General features: G+C 38.8%; 3 protein-coding genes across 3 annotated transcripts; all 3 read right to left on the bottom strand.

Annotated features, from left to right (window-relative positions):
* On the bottom strand, window positions 1–3,932 carry txnl4a (thioredoxin-like 4A). The gene is made up of 4 exons (XM_042012068.1): window positions 3,791–3,932; window positions 3,402–3,581; window positions 670–773; window positions 1–479 (listed from the first exon to the last, which is right to left on the bottom strand). Exons 2-4 carry the CDS (start codon window positions 3,552–3,554, stop codon window positions 308–310), a joined length of 429 nt encoding a protein of 142 aa, XP_041868002.1. The 5' UTR covers window positions 3,555–3,581; window positions 3,791–3,932; the 3' UTR covers window positions 1–307.
* A 2,502-nt stretch (window positions 3,933–6,434) lies between these two features.
* On the bottom strand, window positions 6,435–13,595 carry LOC121656871 (E3 ubiquitin-protein ligase ZNRF2-like). The gene is made up of 4 exons (XM_042012067.1): window positions 12,797–13,595; window positions 11,296–11,391; window positions 8,937–9,042; window positions 6,435–7,350 (listed from the first exon to the last, which is right to left on the bottom strand). The coding sequence occupies exons 1-4, from the start codon at window positions 13,113–13,115 to the stop codon at window positions 7,293–7,295; spliced, it is 579 nt and encodes a 192-aa protein (XP_041868001.1). The 5' UTR covers window positions 13,116–13,595; the 3' UTR covers window positions 6,435–7,292.
* A 417-nt stretch (window positions 13,596–14,012) lies between these two features.
* On the bottom strand, window positions 14,013–23,459 carry mturn (maturin, neural progenitor differentiation regulator homolog (Xenopus)). The gene is made up of 3 exons (XM_042011270.1): window positions 23,010–23,459; window positions 17,824–17,946; window positions 14,013–15,514 (listed from the first exon to the last, which is right to left on the bottom strand). Exons 1-3 carry the CDS (start codon window positions 23,166–23,168, stop codon window positions 15,407–15,409), a joined length of 390 nt encoding a protein of 129 aa, XP_041867204.1. The 5' UTR covers window positions 23,169–23,459; the 3' UTR covers window positions 14,013–15,406.
* Between the last annotated feature and the right edge of the window lie 52 nt (window positions 23,460–23,511).

Genomic DNA, 23,511 nt, shown 5'->3' with positions numbered 1-23,511 from the left:
TATGTATAAAATCATGTTTATTTCAACACTTATGAAGCCTTGTTTAACATGCCTGACGTGTTGCACTTGTTTGATAAAATTAAGTATTTTTCACACACGACACAACACGCTTAAGTGAATAAAACAGTTCTGCTCACAAAACACAAATGGTACAAACACAACCAAGAACATTAATGAGAAAACTGTCCTTTGCTGGCAAAGGAAAAAAAGTCAAAGATATTCCTTATTTCTCATATTTGTAGTCTGTGTTGTCTCGAAATATCAGGAGAAAAAAATGAAGGAAAAAAAAAGGAGAAAACCAAAAAAATCAATATCTGTATTTTGTAGAATAATCCTTGGGAGACACCACCAGACCTCTTCCTTTTCTCGCTCCTCGATACACTGTTTCAACAATGTCTATCATCTCCTGCTTGTCCTCCATTGGCCAGTTGATCTTATTGTTGTTACCAGTTCCCAAATCAATCATGATGTGTTTGTTCCTGGAAAACACAAAAACATTGTCTTATGATACGCAGTGAAAGGCCTCTCTCCTGTTTTTAAGGCTATTTTATTCACCCCCCCCTACATATAAACAACTTGTGTAGTACTTAAATGTGCTGTATAAATAAAGGTGACTTGATTTGAACTGAATTTAGTCCGATAATGTGCAGCGCTGACACACAGTCTCACCTAAAGAAGAACATGACCGTGCAGGGGTCGTATAACTCATACATCTTGTTGAAATCAGGCACTTCTGTGATGTCCACAAGGTAAATGACAGCAAAATTCTTTACCTGGAAAGATACAGGTGCACACAGTCTTACTATGACTATATAAAAAAAAAAAAAAAAAAACATGAAATCCACAACAAGAAAAAAACTACACCATCAAAGAAAAGAAGCGAACAAAAATAATTTTAGACTAATGTGTCATTTAAACAACTGTTAAAATATCACATTAAATGTGATTGGATAACCTCCTTTTCAAAGCTGCACGTAAGAATTTGGTGCTACTAATCAACAAAATTACTTCTTTTCTTTCCAATTGTTTTATAAACAACAAAACTGATGTATCTTGTCAATCCATAGCATGATTCATGTTAAAAGTCAGTCAGATTAGGGGTTGTGTCCACGTTGTATTCTTTTTTTTCCCCAGTTTAACAACTGTTTTAGGTTCAGAGCGACTGTGTTTCAACATTTTTTGAGCATCATTATCTCAACATAACAGTTTAATTTTCTTCAAAAATGAGATAAAACAAATAGGGCCTTTGTTAAACTTCAGGAAAGCCAACAGAATAACACATGCTTGTCTCAACTCGTGTTAACATTATAGTTCCTGAACAATTGCAACGTGTCAGACATAAATTATCACAACCAAACACAGAAGAGAACGTCTGTAGGAGCGTGCAGCCTGACCACTGAATGTTACCAGTAATCACTCAACGACATGTTAACTTCTAATGAATTAGGTAGTCAAAACTGATGTGTGTGGGATCTGCAGAGCTTTGAACAAATACATATGCATAACTCTGAACACTCAAGGGACACCTTGGGACATCAAGGTGAAAAAAATCTTTGTGAAAATTATGTACAGCTATTATAATCAATAACAATGGCCAAGATAAAGCCATGCATATTGAAGACCATTTTGAAGCACAACTTTGCCACTGCTCAGAAATTTTAGAGATAATTACAGCATCTAGTGTTCAATTTATTATAGGAAATGTATGCATACTGAAGTCTTGTGTCATTTTTATGTTCACACAGTAATTTAAGCATTAAATTGAATCACATTATGCTTTGCAGCATATCTACCATGGTTTATGTCTATATTACACAATTAATCAGTATCTGTACTGATATCTGTGTTACTGATTACACAAGAGTAATATGCCTGTGTGAAGACTTAAAAACACTGACTTGCATAAAGGAAAGTAATTTCCTATTGATATAGCATTTTTTAAGGAAAATTAATAATGTGCACTTTTTACTTGCAATAATTAATTTGAATATGTTACACAGGTCTAAAGGTTTCTTCACAGCATAAAGGTATTTTTTTTTCCTTTGAAACTACTTCCGTAACATCAAAAGTTCAATATTAACTTACAGCTGACTCACAAGCTGTTCTGGACATGATTCAGCACATTAATTGTTCCTTCCTGTAACTGATACATCTCTCAGAGTGACCGTGGCTGTGGCTGAATGTGCATCCTACTCCCTACATCAGGGGTGTCCAAAGTCGGTCCTCAAGGGCCGCTGTCTTGCAGGTTTTCAATGTTTCCTGCTTCAACACACCTGACTCAAATTAAATAGATCTAACAGCCAATTAAGTTTTGTACAATTACTCATTAATTTGAGTCAGGTGGTTTTGGAGTAGGGAGACATAGAAAACCTGCAGGATTGTGGCCCTCAAAGACCGGAGCTCGACACCCCTGTCCTACATAGTGCCCTATATAGGGGTCACGTCATTTTGTAGAGGCGTCCGAATTTCCAGAGAGAAAAAAGTAGGGCACCCAAAATTACCAAAAATGCATCTTGAAAAGTAGTGAGCATCGATGGTCACTAGATGGGACAATATGGACCACAATGCATTGTGGGCAGAAGCTCAACATGGCACAAGGAGGCGAAAAAACATAAGGAATAAAAGAAAAAAATATTTACACACAAGTTTGGATTGGATTTGGAATGACATCTTGACGCACATTGTGGTTGCCGTGGTAGCGCCTGGTAGGTTTGCGGAGAGGAAAAGAAAGGCAGCTTCGTGTCCGAATCGCCAAGAGAATGAGCGCACTAGGTAGTGTGCCAAATAGTGCAGCCCTATGTAGTGAATGAGGGGTTAGGGAGTAGGGTGGACATTCGGACACAGCACAAGTCTATCTTGCATGCACTGGAATTGTGGTGGTTATTACAATGAAACTTTTATCTGGTAAATAGGCCTGTCTTTTTATTTAATTGTTCCCTTTAGGGATTGCCACAGTGAATCATCTGCCTCCATCTAACTCTACAACTAATTCAGATATTTGATTCGGCATCTGCATCCCCTCATATTGGGACATGCACAAGGAGGACAATTGCTTGTGCCCAATTGGGTAGCATTTATTTGGTAAACTAAACTAAATAAGCATATAGATCAAGTTAAAACGTAAGTATGAAAGCAAATAATTAAGTAAATACATTAATAGATTTTCCTTTTCAATCTGAAAGTAAGAATGCATGTTGAGCTGTATAAAAAGGATGCATGTAACTTTAGTACAGTAATGGTCTACTTGACATTTATTTTGAACAAACAACACGGGTTCGTGTTCAAGATAATGACACAGCAGCAGATCTGTAGGTAATTGTTGCAGAACAGTCTGGATACTGGCAACAAACAAATATGACCCTTCAAAACGGTCTATGGTTCATAACGCAAAATAATCAAACCTTTTCAGCAATGCTGTAAAGCACTTCGTCCATTTTCATACAAGTAGGATCCCAGTCGTGTCCGAAACGGATAACAAGTACTCGGTCCTCCTCGGATAAAATGGCTTGATCTACCTGCCAACCATTGTGGAGATGTGGTAGCATGTACGACATCTTGACCCAAAGTTAGTGATTTCTAACCTGAAAAATAAAGATGTTAGGAGATCATGGCGATCATCATAAATCAAAGCTAAGATAACATAATGTAATTACGAGTACATGGTTAGCCAGCTGACGCTAGCTATCTAGCAAGGAGTTATCTTTGCTAATGTTAGCCAAGGAAAATTGTGGAAGGAACATAAATTAAACCTTAGCAGACAGGGATAGGTAATATATTTATAAGCACATACCTTATGAGGTAAAATAAATGCTCAGCGTGGTGAGAATGATTTGCGTTCTTCCTTTATTTTGTAAACTTTGTTGAATGATGCTTATCTTGTGTGTTGCCGCACGCAAAACAAACGTTTCAGTAGGAAATCGTCATCAAATCAGCGACAGGGTGGACGCAATGTGATTACGTCACGTTTGTTGAATGAATAAATCGACGTTTTAACCTCCTGAGACCTGAACTTTATTTTTTTTAGTGAATTTTAAAAATTGTTATTATGTTCAAAAGGAGAATGGGCATATCATTAAGAAGTAGTTTCTGAGAAAAATATGTCCTCATATATGGACAATGGGTCAATATTAATAAAAGTGAAAAGTCACCAGTGTGTAACAAAGTACAAATCTCCCGTTTATTTCCGCTAAAAGACGAACACAACGTGTAAAATGCATTAAGAGAGTTAAGGTTTGATCACAGGTTCAGGAAAGCATATTACACACTCCACATGAGATTAACAAGTATTTTTGTTCTGCTTTATATGAATATCTAGATGCATTACCTTTTATTTCTTTCTTCTTTTATTGCAGTTATTGCCGGATTTCTAGCAATATATATATATATATTATAGTCCATCCTTTTGAACTATGTATCCAGAATTACCTGTTAAACCAAATTTACCTGAGCCACCATCATGCAAACTTCAAGGAAATGCATAGCAGTCTTGCTTGGTGAACAACATTCAGTGCTGTTTTGGTGAAACCATGATCAGCAATTGGCTAACCAAGATCCAAAAAAGAATGATAATTTGAATAGTCCGCTTGTTAGTTTGGACATTCACTCAGCTCATCATCGTATCTACCAAGTCAACATTGCTCATGTACTAGCACACAACATGTGGTCGTGTACTCACATATGGTTTGTCTTTCTTGGACCACAGCTGGCAGATGTCTTCAGATTGTTCAGCATGAACAATAGAAAGCCACATAATTGGTTTGTTGTCAAACCACTTTTCTATGCCCCCCTTTCCAAATTATCTCTGATGAGTGATGCTGATGTACGGTTTCGTGATTTTGCCACTAGGCAGCTTTTGGAGGGCCTTGGTGATCTAGTATAGCTTTATTGAATGTAGCTAACACCCAATAATATGTGGAAACTTAGAATTTATGCTTATAACTAGACAGTCTGTCCTAAATATCCCATTAAGTTTACGTACTTTTACTCTGTGTGTGTGGTAATATATTATAAAGTATGTTACAGTGTCCTTGTACAAGTACATTACATTTGCCTTTGTCTTGGAAAGTTATAACTATACACATATTTGAAATATTCATACCACATGCAACTATAGACATTACTTTCTATGATTAAACACATTTTAGAAACAAACATTGCTGTTCTCGCTTAGATTTTTTTATTGTTCTTTTAAAACGTGCAATTGAAGCTCTTCACTGATATCAGCGCCCTCTTGTGGCTTGACAGAGTAGTACATTGTGATAAAAGAAACCACTAGTTGGAAGCATGAAAGGTCTACCTTCAGGGACAACAGATTTAAGTCATGCAAAATGAAGCATGTGGTGAAGGAATGTAAAAATGTAATGCCCTCGCATGTGCAGGCAGGTTCTCAGTAGGTCAATTATATGTTCATGGTTTTAGAAAAGGATTACATTGATGATTAAACAATTATTAAATGCATTAATGATCATTAAAAGTCCCTCAGATATGTCAGCAAATTAATTTAATGCTTTAGTCCTTTTAAATTCTTAAAGGAAATAAGAAGAGTCTTTATTCCAATATGTAACTAAGAACAGAGGATTCTCAAATAGAAATACTTACCATTCAAATATTATCCTTTAATGCACACAGGTTTGCCTGTTCGTTATTTGGAAAGTACCTTCTATGATTTGCATGTATTTCATCACCACAAACAGCGACAGGAAAGCTAATATGTCCTCTAACTGCTCAGTTTGTATTAGTTAGACAAATAACACTTGATATCTAATGAAGACTTTTTGTTTTTAATATGTATAATTTGTTTTTATTATGTAAACACTTTGTTTTGCTTTGTGCATGAAAAGCACTCTTTAAATAAAATTTATTTGTTTGATTGATTGATTGATTGATTTAGTAAAACATTATGTGTTTTTCACTGCAATATATCCTTGAAATCTAGGGTGTGAGAGGACTGAGGTTCAGAAAAGAAATATACTGATAATGCGGTAATATTCATTACATGTCAGATCAGCTCGATTCAGTCATGCCCTGCGATGGACTGGGGACCAGTCCAGGATGTACCCTGCCTCTCACCTGCTAAAATGCTGGGATAGGCTCCAGCTTCCCAGCAACTCGTAATGGACTAAGCGGTACAGATAATGAATGAATGAAAGGTGAGAAAGTGTTTCTTTAAAAAAAAAAAAAATGAATGAAAAGACTATTAACTAAAAATGTACAAAAGAAATTGACATTAAGAGAAATTTAGTCTTCTAAATTAGACAAAGAAAGGAAAAAATAGAATAATTCATCATGTCAGTGCACATTCAGTGTTTCAGCCTCCTCTCGTTTGTATGTATCAGGCTGGAGACATCTTACTACTTTCTAAACTGGGGAAGATTATTTTAATTAGCATGGAGTTACAAAGAAGTACAGAATAGTTCTTATTCAGGAAAAAGACACAGAAATAAAACATTTATTATTGTGCAATTCATTACAGTACAAATAAAGAATGATGAACACTATGGTTCAAAGGTTATAGGAAAACTTTCCAGTCAATGACATAGCAGCACATTATGGCACTCCTTAGAAAGAGTATGAATCATCTTTAGATATGTCTTCACCTTTATTTAATTTCACCACTAAACTACACAATCACATTACCGTGTTACTAAATGGCCAAATGATCAACAAAGTCAGACTTTCTAATGTTAGACAATTTAGTTTAGGACAACATGATTGTTTCACAAACATGACTGATAGTCAGTTTAGAATAAAATTAAGATCTAATCCCTGACTACCATCAACACTGCAATCATCCCTTAAAGCTGATATAGGTTTTGTTTTTTTAAATTCTGTTTGGCTGTTTTTCATATTGCACACCATCAGCCTTCTAATCAAGTCTCTCAGTGGTCAGTTGGACCATTGTCCTTCCACCATGCCGGGAAAGTCCTCGGTTGTAAAACCATTCCAAGTTCACCGTAACTGTTTGGATCAGACTCCAGGTTGCATGCACCTATTTTAGGCCGGCAGGTGGCACAAGAAGCATTCACATATATTCTGAAGTCAAAATGACTCCACCAGTGGTTATATGAACATAACATCACATGGAGAAATATATCCAAAGTCAATCACTGTCCCATGAGGCAATATGGAAAAAACTTGTCCATCACACTGTCTTATAATCCCTGAGGAATGCTGATGCTCAGCTGGAACAGGCAGTGTTGGGATTAGGCCAGGGCACACAGTCAGCCTCAGTGATGTACTGCAGACTGAAACATTTGCCTCAGTTTCAGACTGAAGTGACACATTCACAGCTCCTAGTCGGAAGGATGCTCCGGACACGAGCGATTCACCTCAAACCATTCATCTATGCACCTGAAAAAGAAACAAACGAGTGATTGGAAAAGTTTAATGTCTTGTGGTCAAAGGAGTCTAAAAATGGAGCTGAAATTATATTTAGCTCTGTAATACATTTTGACTTTTGGTAAAGAAATTTTTCTTGAAGTTACACAGTCTTAAGTCCACACCAAAGGGGCAATTTTCTCTGACAGATTATACTGCTACAGGTGGTTGCTAGCTTCAGCATTAGCATGCTAATGCCCAGCAAAGGCAGCAGCTGAAGTGGTGTGTTGCTAGAGTAGACACATGAGCAATTACTTTTCTACGACAATCAGTCACTTCTGCTGAACGTGTGGCTCAGTTATCTTCATTTAGTCCCTTTTACTGTATCATAGATTTGACAAGCTTCAAAAAAAGATGCACAGCTGATTCACATACAGCCATTTCTGAGAAACTAGCTGACCAGTGTTAGAGTAGACTGGACCTTTGGACAGGGAGCCGTTTAAGAAACAAGAAATTAATCAGAGTGATTTAGTCTAGATAGAGGCGAACAATGTGCATGCCCTTTTCTTAACTATTTATTTATGTTTTTATTGCAGATTTTTTCAACAAATAAATATGCTTACATATTTCGGCTGGATCATGTAAGGTGATATTGTTACCTGGACAAAAAGAAAAATAATGTAGTGATGTTCTGATGTGTTCCAGCAGCACTACACCTATGTAGTTAAAAGTATGTTAGCTACCTTCAGCAAGAAGACTAAAGAACCTAATTTGGCACTGCTGGAATTTGAGAAAAATAATGTAAAAGCCTCTTAAAGAAAACAACAACAAATTATATCCAATTTACTTTAAACGTTCCTCTACAAAGTGCCAAGCTAACCTTGCTATGCTAAGCTACCACCTGCTAATAGAAGCTAGAATAAGCTCATTAGCTGTAAACAAGCTAATGAGGGTATGCTAATATTCCTTAGTATGATTAGACAATATGTAAGAGTTTTATTACTTTAAAACCTCCTGTGTACTTAAGGTAAAATAATATATGACAAACATTTACAACAGTTTGTCTGCTGTCTTTGTTTTATTTGAATTATTTATATTTTGGGAACTTAAACCAGGGACAAAATTTGGTTTCCCTCATTCTTTTGCTTGTGCAGACGGACCAGTTTAGAGCTTGGCATAAATAGACTCCTGAGTCTAAATAGATTCTTTTTATGTCAGGGCTTTAATAATACAGTTTGACAATCTCAATAATATGCATATTTGCTTGCATGCCACAAGGCTGATGCATAACACTGTTGCTATTACAATAAATTTGAAGCTAACTTTGCATTAACAGCAACATAGTGTAAAAAAAAAAAGTTCTTTTGAATAAAGTGAGAAACTAACAATTCTACATTAGTGCTCTGCATCTTCAGCTGAGAGACTGATGTAAGAGTTTTCAGTCAGCCACTTTATAACAGCCATAATAACTTGTAGGTGATATTTGTGTACTGCATGTACTGTACAATGATTACATCTTCAGGAAGACAAACTGTTCACAACTGGCTCATTTGATATAATTGTCAAACTCTTTCCTGGTAAATTTAGCTTCTTTGTGGTTTTTTATGAGTGCTATTTACCCTTTGTGGTAGATACAGAGGCAAGGCAGCCTGGCAATGGTGTCTCCCTGCTCCAGCTCTTCTAAACAGATGGCACATTCGCCAGAGTCTCTGGACAGGATGTCCTCTGAGAAAGACAAAACAGACAGAGACAAAATGAGCAAAGAGCTGCCTCGCACACCAAATGTTCAGTCAGCTGAATCCTGCACAACCATCTGTTTAACTTTTGATACCAGAATACCTGTTGTCATCTGAGTCCTGATAAGAATGGGGAAATTAGTCTCTAAGAGGAATAGACTACACTGTGGTAGCTATGGAAAGTAGTTTCACTTTTAATGATCATTTTCGATGTATGATAACAGGATGGTGTGGTTAAACATCAGAAAGAAAAGAGAGTCTTAGATTAGGATGATAATTTTGAGTGTGCAATTTTGCATTTACCTGAAAAATGAGTTAGGACAAAACTTTCTGCCTACACTTGAGGCGAATTAGTAACTGATGCTTAGTACTCTTAACTTTTTTTATGACAACGCATCAAAAGATAAACTCAATTGATTATACATATAAAATATTTTCATAAGGGTTAAAGCAAACTGTATAGTTTGGTAACGTTTGCATGCCTGTGATAAGCCAAGTGGGGTTGTCTAGCATATGAGCTGCATTTGTACATTTATCTGCAACCTGCACCCTGCTGGAAGTGTGTGCAATCTGGAAGCTGTGCATGTGTGCACATGTGCATTAACATACAAATACAACAAAACCTACAAAAAAAGTGGAATTTACTTTAGTTTGTAGACATACAACAACATCAAACCTGGAAAGTCTTTACCACAAACTGTTCAACGACTGCATGTTTGTAACGGTTTTCAAAAACAAGATCTGTTTGTTTTTCCTGTATGTGCACACATAGGTGTGTGTGTGTGTTCTTCATAGGTGCTTATACACAACTCATGTGTCTATGGGTGACTACACAGATGTGCAGCTGCATCACATTATTTCTATTTATATTTCCTGCTGCTGTTATCACATTCTAGTGCAAATGCATTCCTGTCGCTTTGTGAAATCTGATTTGAGTCCATTTTCTTCTGACACTTTCGCAGGTAATTTAAAGGGAAAAACAACTTACAAAAAAAAAACAATGATAATGTAATATTATGTAATGCATTCTTACAGGTTCCTCAAAAGTAAATAAATTAGCTGGATCCCAATCTGGGCAATTTAAGAGGTCAAAATGCCTGCTTTTGTAAGTCGCTTAGATTCATCAAAGGTGTATTTATTGGCAGTTTTGTACATTACTGTATATTATATGATGACGGGTCATATAGCGTGCATGGACTGAATGTAGTTCTCCATGAAGACATCATGTAGGTACTACAGACGAGATGTTATAATCAATACATCTGTGAATGTGGGTCAAATGCATGACAAATGACAAAAATATTTTCTTTAGGAGGTAAATATGTAGCTCTCTGTAAACAACTGCATGCACATAAACATCTTGTGACCGTGCTGGCTTTCTTTGTTGGGTGCATGCACAGCATGACTTAGTCTGTAGATAACAGCCTACTGAAATGGTGTCCTCATGTGGAAACTACAACAAATATATATATTTCAGTAGGTGGCCGCTGGGCACATCTGCAACTGTGTATGATTGACATTAAAGGGCTAATTCAAAGTTTGTGTCCTAAAGGGTCCCCAAGGGTCCACAAGATGCAAATTTCAGTATTTCACCATCTGCCAAAGTCTTTAAAGGTCCCACTGGATCATGAGCAACTGAAACTTTGTCACTTTGAGCCAGGAAAACAAAAACAGTGCCAGCTGGATGCAATGTCAGTGTTATAGATCATTTAACATTTTCATTTAAATATTTTTATGGACATCAAATAGATTTTTATTTTATGAGATGCTAGGCTTGCTGCAACATCATCATTTTTTACATTCTTAATGTCCATGTGCATATTTAGCATTAGTAAGAGGAACTGCTTGTGAGGGGTGCGTGCAGTTGTAGGTATGCATCACCTTAGACCCTTTAACGCATCTTAACTTGCTTTTTTTGTTGTCCGTGTCTCTTAAGAAAAAATTAAGCAAAAGCCAGGACATAGCCTAATAATGAAATAATTAACTGCTAAAAGAAAAAAAAAAGTCTTAACACCAGACTGTTCTGGAACACCTACAACATATTGTTGAGAAAGTTATCTCAAAATACTGAACAATACTGCACACCCTCTACACACTACTGATTAAACAACCCTGTGTCTTCAGACAGACGCTTTTTAGCTCATTGCAATAAGGACCAGTACATGAGACATTTCTTGCCTTTGTTTTGGTATGTTTACTGTAAGAATCTAACTTCTTTGTGAGATTAATTAAACAATCTTACTGTTGTAGGTGAGGCGTGTTTTGCTGAAACACATGAGCAGGTGCTTCTCTATTTCATCCGCTGCCATAAACTTGGAGCAAACAGGACAGTGAAACCCTGTAAAAAAAAACACAAAAGACACAAAAAACCCATGAGAACCCTGATGAGGCCCTGTCATAGCCATGTGCTCGTTAGCTTGTGCTTGGTCTTACGCAGTGCTACGTGACCCTGCATGTGCCTTCCAGCTCTCAGTATCTTATAATCTGTAACCATCTGCTTACCTCAAACAAAATACAGATGCCCTTGTTTAACAGAGACAAACTGAAAACAGCAAGTTAAGCAGAGATAATATATTCTATTTCATGTTTCTAAATCAAGTTAGTCATTCATGATTGATCCACACATTCCCACACTTAAAGTCTCCCTGTGCATCTTCTGTGCAGCACAGAGATTATTAGGTCGAGAGCTACTTGACCTGAGATAAGTCGGCCACTTGGTAATGTTGTAACACCTCAGCCAAGGAAAAAAAAAGGAAAAAACATCATATATGTAGCTGGTTATCACCGCCTGCTGTCTACCCCATGCTTGTGTCATATGTTTATTAAGGAGGCTGAGGAAGTCTGTAGACACAATGTAAGGCCTGCAGAGTCACAAGGCTCAGAGTCCCATGAACAAAGGTTATTGATGAGGTTATCAGTGATTACACTTCCTCACTACCTATGCCAGTAATCAGAAAGAGGGCGGGAAAAGAAATTCAGTTGGGATTTTTTTAATAGATAACTTTGTGAAATGGGCTGTGACAGTGGCAGTTGGGCTCCTACTTGAGTTTCTCAGCAACATTGAATGTTTCAACGGTTTTAACGCTCCTGTTGTGTTGGTTTGACTCTGGGTTTGTTGTGGTCTGGATCTGGAGAGGAGCCACCAGTTTAAGAAACAGCCAGACTCGCAGATTCAGGAAGTTTGTGTGTATATGCGGTTGCGTGAGCGTCTGTCAGGCAATGTGTAACCAGCAGGAAGCTCTTATCTGTTGACCTACATAGCGCACTCTTCCCTCCCTGCCAGACTGAAAAACAGGCCCGCTTTGCAAAACAGAGAAACAGAAGAAGGAAGACAAAGGGCAGCGCAGCACAGCAGAGCCACCTGTGGCTATAATAAATGTGCAGAAGTGCTAAACAAAGGCCTCAGTCATCAGATATCTATTAACATATGCCAGGTATCACATGTCAAATGGAAAAATGCTCTTACTTCAAATGCAACAGCTTGTTTTATTATAAAGTCTGAGAAAAGCATAAAAGGTTATGTGATTTTTCTTAAGTCATAAAGAGCCAATAAAATATTACTACTACGTTCTGTGAGATTAAAAGAACACAGTACGATATAAGAATGATACACTTTGTGCTGAGAACAATGAACATACGTAAATATTACAAAACATAAATAGGATTAAAATGCTGAGTTACGCTTTGGAGAGATGTGAAGGATTTACTGTTATGATTTAGTAACTTATGGGTTACACTCTTACCTCCCAGCAGACGAGGGGACAGGTGAGCCGGTAAGGACCCTATAAGTAGCCTGTGGCCCTCGGGGGGCAGTTGGTCCTCATCGCCATCTGTGCCATCGAGACTCTGATTGTGTGACCCTGACCTGCCGCCGGGCGGAATACTCAGTCCGGAGTTGGTCGGGGCTCCACTCGTGATTCTGATCCGTGGGCCGTCGGGGCCATTTGTGTATCTGAAACCCGCGATCCTCCCTCCTCCACCGGAGTTTCCAGATGGGAGGTCGGAGCTAGAATAAGCTCGAGTTCTGCCATCAAATGCCGTGCTGCTCTGTTTGCCCCCCATGCTGCGTCTGGCGTACCTCCTCAGGGTTTTTATATACGCTTAAAAGTTTTGTTGTTTTTGTTGTTGTTGTTTTAGCCCCGACACATGATTGCAGCCAGTTCAGAAGAGATGACAGCAACAAAGGAAATGAAGCCCAACTTATGTGCGGCTGTACCGTCGAGATGATTTTGCATCTCAGTTTCACAGTGCGCCTTGTGCGTAAAGTGCGCACTCGCTGACGCCTAACTTGATTTTCAATTGTTCTTTTTTCTCAGCGCAGCCCTTCGCTTTTGAGTCAACAATGAAACAACATAAAGTGAAGAAAATCTGTTCAGATACACTCTTTCAGTTGTTCCGCTTTAAACAAAGATAGAAAGCACGAGAGTTGTCCCATAGCTCGTCTGATCCAAGTTTGTTTTCGTGCTTAACTGCGGTCGTCTGGAAAGAAAAATAAAAGCAAGGATTGCCCTCCTCCCCTGGCGGGGCAGCTTAGTCACCATACCCAAAACTACACCGGATGATGATAGGCACGCTCTTTCAAAGTAATAGAAAGTCCTTTTAAATCATTGTATATTGTTTTTATGCATCATTACCAAAGGAGGTTCAAAACCACCCAAGCCCCCCGCCCCCACCCTACCTTTAAGGCATGTTGCAAGTGGTTAAATGTCTAAAACTGAAATAAAATGGTTCGAAGGGCTGTTATCATTTTTCGCGTTTTTATTATGAAAGCCTATGCACCACTTCCTGTTTCTGTTACCCGAGTCTCCAGCTTGCGAGTCAGGCGGCACGTGACGTCAACTTAAGTAACACCAACTGGCTGTTAGCGCAGCAGCAGGTCGTCAGTCCATTCTGTGAAATGAAAACGCCTCCATGTTTGGCGCTGCTTGTGTTGCATTAACTTCAGGCCAGAAAGAAACGTTTAGTTCACACAGTTTATTGACCAATGTCATACACGTCAGAGGACAAACAGAAGATACGCAGCATGAGAGAACATCCAAATAGGCAAATTAAAAATAAAAAAACGAAAAGAGAGCGAGACAGAGAGAGAGAAAAACATTTACAAGCCAAAGTAAATAGGCAGAAGGTTTGACAAGAATCTTGCATGTAGATCTAGAGGTTGAAAGCGTTGGAAGTGCATTAGATGTGAGATCGGAGATTGAGAACAGGGTAGCAGGGGTTTGGCCAACAACTATTTCTCCTCTCTGTTATATATCGCCTTTGGGTGTCGTGGGTGTGCTCTTGTTTAAATGTATAGTTAGGAGGAACCTCTAAATGAGAATACAGATTCAAAACAACACACCAAAGAGGGAATTTTGGCAAGCTTTAGGAGGAATTCTCAGAATGTGCTGAGGAACGAAGGCAAAACCTTGAATCACCAACAACCAGGAAGACTACAGGACAAAACAGGCAGGGTATCATGTGACAATGAGACACCCAGACCAGGAGGGGGCTAAGCTGCAGCGTGGGCCTTTGTGATGGTCATAAGATCACAGCAACACTGATTAAAATGATAAAAGGTGACTTTAAACTATTTTGAGGAGTACTGCTTTGCAAACATTGACAAACATCTGAAATATAATCCATGCTACTGAAAAGCTGCACACTTTAATTTCCATATGAGGAGCAGTTGTGAAGAGGGTTTGTCACTGAAACCTACATGACTGCAGTGAGTGCATTTAAATTAGGATATTGTTTAGAGTTGCCCCAGCTGAATCTGTGTGACAAGTAAATATACATCCTCCATTAACTCTATCCCTTTTCCCTCCATAAAGTGGAAAATTATACCTCCCAGAAGTCCCTCTCCCCTCACCCTCTTGCATCACACCAGTTGCTTCACTGTCAGTTTTCACCCTTTTGTCTTTTATCTGCCTCACATGCACCTTTGTGTCAGATGGGCAGAGAAAGTATCTACCACATTCATCTCCACAAGGGAAAATGCGTATTGCCCTATAATCAGTCTGTGTTTCTGCATAACAAAGCCGATGCAATATTGCTGTGATGTGGAACTTTAACTTATTGGTGAATGATTATGATATTTGCATTGCACATGGCTACTGCTCAGTATCCCCAAAGCATATGTTTGTGTGTTTGTTTGTGTGTGTGTGTGAGTATGTTTGATCTGGTAGGAGGGAAGGGGAGGGCAACAAAGTGTGCTCTTTGGGAAGTAAAGCCACTGCAACATTCAAGAACAAGGAAGTGTATTTTCATCAAGTTTAATGCAAGTATGTATGAGTGTGTGTCGTCAAATGGGCTAATGTGTCGAGGCTCAAGGCTTTGGAGCAGCTCTTCTCAGGCCTCTTCGTGGGAGATTATCACTGCTGGCTGACCCCCATCTGCTGGTGGTCGGGCCCAGGCTCCCCCTCCATGTCAGCGTGGTAGTGCTCAAAACTGTCATCTTCGATATCTGGAAGACCTAGCAGCTGGTAAAGAAAATGAATAAGAGAATATTACATTTGAGGGAAGTGTTTTTGTTTGTTTGTTTGTTTGTTTTTTTGTGCTAAGGTGCCTATTACCAGCTCTATATTTTTGATCTGGGGGTGGTTTTACATTAAACAATGCGACATTTTGTTAAGATGGGGGTTTTCTGTGTGTCTTCAAGGTACAGTAACTTGTGAGAAAGCTGAGTCATTAAAGTCACACTATGTATTATATTTCCAACCTTAAACCGCTGCATTCCTAACTCATTTGATGGCACAGTGGCATTTATTCTACACACTTCTGGAACCTAGCAGCATCCTGAGACAAGAAACCGGACTTTACAACTTTTGCTTCCAGGAGGTGGAGTATAGCAGCTGAGTTTTGCTTTATGCACCACGTTGCACGGTAGCAACCAGATATCAATCCACTGGCCATTTTGCTGGCACACAGTGGCTGATTCACAAAAGGACATTAATGGAAAAAGAGTAGAAAAGAAAGCAAGTGATTAGACAAGAGTCAACATCAGACTCATTTTTGTTATCTAGAAAGAGCTCACAATGGGCTTTCCCCGAATCAGTCCAAATATAAATAGCACTGATACCAAAGCTAGTATCGGAATCATTCAATACCAATGTAACGGGATAGATACTTTTCATGCAGAGAGCTTTGGGAACCAAAAGCCAAAGAATGTGAATGAGAGCCACCCAATAGTAGGTTTTGTTTTTGTTTGGCTATTTAGCACTTTTGACTTTATTTTTCTCAAACAAATGTGTGTTTTAAAGGGGAATAACAAGAGTTATTTTATCATTTTGTTACATTTTTATGCTGTTATTTTAAATAGTTTACAAACAAACAAAAAAAAACTTCAATTTAAATTTCTCAATACCGCTATTCAGTTTATTAATAAAAATGTTTTATTTGAAAAACCTCTTTGTATTGTGTTTGATTATGATCATAATCATCGTCATTATTAATGATTAAAATCATTAAATGACTGTGAAATGTCAAGCAAAAAGTATCGTTATCGAATCTGTGTCATATCAGTATCTGCAATACTTGCTTTGGATTTACTTGGAATCAGATCAAAAACAAAATTTGCAGAATCACCCAGTCCTAGCCAAAACAGTGCTAGCCACCAGGACTGCTGGTGAGAGGTTTGCCACTAGCTGCTAACTACGGAAGCTTAGGTCCTTTTCCACTAGTATCTACTTGGCTTGGCTCAATACAGCTCAAGTCTACTTTTAGGGTTATTCATTAGGCAGTAGCACCGTGGCCAGGTACAAAGTGATGTGAGACGGGCAGAAAATGTTACCTCCACATACTAAAGGCCACTGATTAGCCAGAAAGTGACATAATACATGAAAACACCTCCTTCACAAAAAAATAAATAAATAAAAACCTGTCAAGTACAACCTTCTAGGTCTGAACGATCTAAAGAAGGGCCCTGTTCAGCGGCCCACAGTGGTTCACCTCTGTTGCCAGACCAGCTACTTGAGCCCATGTCTTCCCGACCCAACCCCTAAATGACCATTTATGCTCAATGCAGAAGATGGATACGCGAATGGATGGATATTTTTGTCCACCTCCTGCAGCGCTTACATCCGTAATTTGGTCCGTTTTCATGGAGCTTAGCTATCCATCCAAGACGGAGCAGTACCACTGGAAATCGTGGGGGCAGTGCCGAGCAGAATAGCTGACATGCGACCAGCTAAAGACACATACCAGAAAAGAAGAAGAGGATCAGAAAAAGAACAAAAAAGCAAAAGAAAAATGAAGACAAGCACAACTGTAGAAGTTGCGCAAGCTTTCGAAGAAGAAGATATGTGAGTGTTTAGGGCGTGATGGACTGTTGGAAACAACTTCATACCTGCGCATTACTGCTGCCAAACAGTGTCTGAAACAGACGGCGGATCGCGGAATTAAACTCTGAACCCAGCACTGCCCACTAGTGGATGAATTTACTTAACCACGGCAATGCAAAAGACACGGCGACAGATGACACCGTTTAAAATGGACATCCATATTTACTCACGTAAAGACTCGGTTATACTTGCACGGTGTCTGCGTAAGGTCAGTTACACCGGCACCCCTGTTATAGTAAGAAACTTACTGTACAGATTACAGTAAGTTTCATTTGCAATGAGATGTAAAAGGCAACACTGAAAAGTCAGATTTCTGAGTGTTGCTCATTGGGATGTTTAGTCAGAAAACTGAACGTATCAGGGCTTTTAAAGACAGAGTAAATAAGATTTGCTGCATTGTGGCTACAGCAGTATGTTAAAAAGTAAACCATGACTTTCTGTTTTCTTACAGGCCTGAATGATGTGAAGACCTTCTCCAACACCTCCAGCAGAGTCTTCTTCCCACAGGAGGAGATGTAGTCCTGGGCCAGCTGGAGAAAGGGAAGGCAGTCCTCACTCTCACTCCACACATGCTAAACACACAAACAACAAACATGTGATTAACATCTTCCTCATCAACCACTAATGAAAACAATGACGACAGTAACTGATTTGATGTTTGATCACAAAATATCCTGTGATGTAACAAGTGCATGGGTGTCATGGTGACACGCGGTGATAATAAGTAAAGCTGAGGCAGGGCTGATGCAGCACACGAGAGGCAAGATGAGCACAAACTACAAGTTAATGTTGACATTCTGAATGCGATAAATAAATCACAGTCCATCAGGTTATGTAATATATAATTCCTAAGATAAGACTGCTGCAGAATCCTATAAATTCTAAATTTGCATTTTTTTTTCATTAATGACAAAAAAGTGGTGCCACTTATTACGTCTTGTTTTAACTCTTCGTGCAGGAGTTGGCTATATACAGAGTAATCTTGCTCCATAGCTACCCAAAATAACTCCCTCCGCTTGACTATTTATTTGTTTGTGATAAGTTTTAACTTTTGCAGCTAAGGGGAAATATCAGAAATGGAAAGAAATATGTTTATGGTCAATAAAACAGCCCTGTGTAAGGCTTTGTTGTTATCAGATAAAAGAGTTCTGATCTGATTAAACTCAACTTCCTCAATTAGAACAAAGCATTTATAGGAACTATTTGATAAACACAGCTGTGTGTTATAGATCATTGGAGCAATGCCTCTTTGCTTACTTTAGTGTTGTTTAATTGGAGTCTAAAGGCCGTACTATTTGGTTATGTATTAGCTATTAGGGACGTCTGGTCAAGCATTACAGAACAACCTGAAGGAACAAAGCTGCATATGTAACCCTCCATTGAAACCTACAATTTCTGATGTCTGATATCTGATGTTTTTTTTTTTCCTGGAAGCTCAGAAATACAATTGAAATATAAAATTGAAAGTTTTAAATTTTATGATAAATAAATCAATAAAAATTCAAGGTTTAAGGGACAGAGACAGGCCTACATGTGGAGGTTATAAGAGTTGTGTCATGTTGGAAAAGGCACAAAACAATGTGCCATATCAGTAAAAATGTTAAAATGAGATACTGACAAGCTCTCTGTCTGACTTTTTCAGGGTGGTTGCTCCAGTTTTTCACAAATGGATCGACTGTCACACTGCACCAGCTAACCTCATCCACCTACAAAGTATGAGCAGGAAACTGTATTAAAGGCCAAGGAGCTATTATAAATACTCTGGTTATTCAGCAGCTCAACACTGCAGCACATGACCTGAAAGGCTGCAAACTTCTACAACATCCCAAAAAGGGCATTCAAACAGGTGAAAGAAGTAATGTGAAGTTTTTCAACCTATGGGAACAAAAAGTCCCCAGTCACATGATTTTACACATTTTCTGGTCAGATTTAAGGTAAGGTTACATCAAATAGTTACAATACACCTATAGGTCTTGTACTTTGACCAACCCTTCAATTATTTTGATTTAATCTGTAATAAAATATATTAAGGGGAGTCAGCATTGTGCAAAAAAAAAAAAAAAAAGATCTGAACTCAGGCTGGTGTTACTACATTCAAGCTAGAGCCTCCAAAATCATTTCCACTCGCCATGACCAGATATTGGACAAATCTGTCGACAACAAGTAAAATTTAACCTGATTTTAATCAGTTTCTCTCAGTTAGTTATATCCTGTCTTGCCATTCTCTGGCAGATTAGATGTCTTTTAGCCAAACAAAACAAAAGAACTAACCAGGCAAACTGGCTGTAGGCAGGAGCAACAGGTTAGCCGTTCTTACAAGATGGAGCTGTTGTCCCATTTTTTGTAGAAATTTTCCAAAAACTTTGATCATGTCATATCTGATATGAACATCTCTCACAAATCAATGTATTCATATTATTTACTATTTTATATTTTGTTTATTCACGCCACCCTAAATGTGTGAAGACCTGCATGAAGTAAAGGTAACGACCTCTGCCGTCCCTTTCTCACGTTCTTTCAAGGGCTCTTTCAGACTTTGCATCATAAACTGTGTATAAAAGTTGGACGTTGCCACCATGACACCAGTCAGTGGTTGCATCGCAGGGAATTTGACAATTGGCCATCTTGTTTTTTTTTTTAGTTTTTTTGTTTGTATTTATTTGTTTGTTTTGTTTTTGAGAAGGTATATCAAACATTTGGATTGGATCTGACTGAAAAATCAATGATACCTATAAAGTAGTGACTTTTCAATCACAATTTAGCCATGCAGATATGAAAATAAATGGATGGATGGATGGATGGATGGATGGATGGATGGATGGATGGATGGATGGATGGATGGATGGAAACATGACATAAAGTCACTAGGAAAAGTTCCCTGAGGTTTTGCACCTGGAGGCTTTGTCCATAATTAATATCCAGTCTATCATTTAAATGTGGGATTAGAGTTAAGTTTTTCTGGGTTTGAGCTCTTTATTTTGTGAGGGAGAAACATGTGAGATGTCCTGCTGATAGTAGCATTAATGGAGGGGGAGTGGATCTTAACAGCCTCGAAGAGTGATAGGTAGTTATTCTAGTTAATTTGAGTGCACAACAGACAGAGAACTATGAATGTAGGGGGGATGTGTGGCAGTGTGTGTGTGTGTGTGTGTGTGCTCCCATGGGTGGAAAGGCTGCAACAATTAACAAGGATTAGATTACAGAGCTGCGAGTTGAGAGGGAGACGATGAGAAGGTTGAGAAAGGAAGATGGAAAAAGAATGTGGTTCTGGGGGACTACAGATCACACAATGTATTTAACTACCGTGTGTATGTGTTTGCATGATTAAACTCATCTTTGATCACATACTCCACAAGAAGACTTAATCATGCAGACAAAAGGTTTAGCCATGTTTCATTAGCAGCCTGGAAAATAAAAAGTGAACCCTGCTGTGGCGCTGCTCTCCTGTCTGCGGGACAGTGCAGAGAAGGCGTGCAAAGACAACACAGGCACGGTCTGTGTGACATAATATGTTATTGACTGAACAGACGCCCTGACTCCTGGGTCATCTCCATCTGCTCCCGCCCTGCTGGCCCGTGTCACTGAGTGGGGGGAGGGACGAGGGCGGGTCTGGCCTCTGGGGCTTTGGGACTCATAACACCACCACTGCACCACATGCTATAGGATACACTGAACTATTACAAAACAGTTTATAATCAGAGCTGTGGTGTAACTGCAGTATTTAAACATAAAGCAGATTAGGTCATTGTAATAGATCCCAGGGTTTCTGTTGGACAATGCAGACATGATAAAACAATGTTTTTCATGTGACTTTTAGAGCAAAATTAGGACAATGAAGGGATCTGATATTTGCCCACAGCAAAAGTATTTCATGTTGGGAGATGAAATGAACAGAGCAGTAATCCAGAAAGCTGCAGCTCAGGAGGCAGAGTTGCCATCTTTCAATCACGTCATAGTTGATTTACTTTCCAACTTCCCAAACTACATTGAAGTAACCTAGGGCATCGTGACAGATCCCAAATTGTTCCCTACGTTTAAACTGCATATGCTAAAATTGTTCTTTAAATCAATGTAGATGAACAACTGTAACAGAAGAAAAATGTTCTGATTTTAATTGGATCTAAACATTCACAATGAAGGTAGAGTTTAGTTGGATTTAGACAGAATACAAGAAAGCTCAGGAATAATTCTGTCAAATTCTCTTTGTATATATATCCATCCATTGTCTATACCCGCTTGTTTCAAAGCAGAATCACAGGGTGATGGAACCTATCCCAGCTATGACTATATGAGGGGCGGAGAACACCCTGGACAGGTCATCATTTCAACAGGGCCCAAAGAGAGACAAACAAATATATATATATATATATTAGAAATGTAATAATCAGCATAATATTGGATATTGGCAATTCCACTGATGTAATTAACCAATAAAATATTAAGCGCAGATTGAACATGATCAAAGTCTGTTTTAGGTAGGATATGATGCAGATATCTTACTTGTTTTGTTTACAAACAATTGTCATGATTCAATTTGACATGTTGTACATAATGCAAATTCAAATCTTTTTATTTTTTTGCACAAGGATTAAATATTACATCATTTTTAGCTTTTTTTTACGTCTGCATTTGCAACAGGCCAACATGACAGAGTATGCAGAATAATACTGTGTTTTCACAACAGAGGAAAATAAATAGTCTCTGCAACAATAAGGTTCATCTTGACAGTCAAGATGAACCTTATTTTTGCAGAGATTATTTATTTTCCTCAGTAACTGCTGAGGCCAAATTAATTTATGTGAATTTTAGCCACTGTGCTTGGCATTTGAAGTAATATCTAAGCCCGTCTTTACCACTAGAGGCCAGAATTTTTACACACTGTACCTTTAATTAACATTTTTAGACTAAATCAAAGCTCTTTGAGACAAGATCAGAATTTTGAGAAATTAATGTGAAAATTTTAACCCCAGAGTGTTTAGGTGCTAAGTCAGAATTTGTTGGGTCTAGTTTTATTTTAAGATTATTGGTCAGAATGCTGAAATAGGATGTCTGAATTTTAGGAATCATAGCTCAGAAATAGGCGAGTAATGTTCATCTAAAACAATTTTAAAATGAAGAAAATAAGATTATACTGAAGCAGAACTTTTAACTATTTACCGAAACTAGCTTCTACATGGACCCTATTTCCCTTGTCCAGTATTTATTTATTTATTGTCTTAAGTTGTGGATATCTGAAGAGAGGTCGCTAGCAGATGTTACAGATGCATTCGTGGCAACAAGCAAGGACTTATGAGTTCAAGTAAGATTGATGCAATAATAATTAAAGTAAAAAATAATTAGCAACCCCAGCCAGTCTAATGGGGATGCCATTGCAGGTCATTTTTATGCTAATCAATAATTAAGAAGAAAACAACATCATGGAGATACTGATGAAAGGGGTTTTGCACCCAGTGATAAAATGACATCATCTTATCGCTCTCGGTCCTAAGGCCCCCCTCTCTCCTCTTCTCCCACGTCCATCAGCTACAAAACCAACCAGGACAACCCCACCTCCAGCTCAGCCTCGACACACCTACAAGAGCACACACGCGCACTCGCGTACACAAAGCTCGAGGCCCTGCAGCAGCTCACTTACGAAACTGTCGGTACCGCCGGGGCACAGCACGTAAAAGGAGACTCCGGGCTCTGCGTAAAAGTCCAGCCGTCTCTCGTCGTTCTCCTCCGCGAATATGAGGTCGAACGGGTTACCGGAGCACCACTTCTCCGCTGCCTCCACCAGATGCTTGAACTCCATCCTCTGTGGTCCGGTCTGCGGCGTCCCTGGCTCCGGAGATTGATCCCTATCTCTCTGGCGATGATGCTCAAGACACAAATATCAGCTGATCGGACAGCAGCATCAGCAGCCTCTACTACCGCATCTCCTCTAGTGCACCCTCTGCATGGCCCGGGAATAAAGATAACGCTGCACGGAGCCTACCTACCTACCGGAGACTTTGTGTTCATCCGATCTCAAAGCCCCATTCCTATCTTCCCCCCCTCGTTATGAAATCAGCCCGTCGGTCGCATACATGCATACGCAGGAGGACGCTGGAAAAAACGCGATGACGAACAGTGAGGCCAGGCAGCCGTCCATATTT

This window comes from Melanotaenia boesemani, chromosome 17, assembly GCF_017639745.1.
Source record: "Melanotaenia boesemani isolate fMelBoe1 chromosome 17, fMelBoe1.pri, whole genome shotgun sequence".
In the NCBI taxonomy this organism is placed as follows: domain Eukaryota; kingdom Metazoa; phylum Chordata; class Actinopteri; order Atheriniformes; family Melanotaeniidae; genus Melanotaenia; species Melanotaenia boesemani.
The sequence above is the reverse complement of the archived record's forward strand: the minus strand, read 5'-3'. Positions and strand labels throughout refer to the sequence as shown.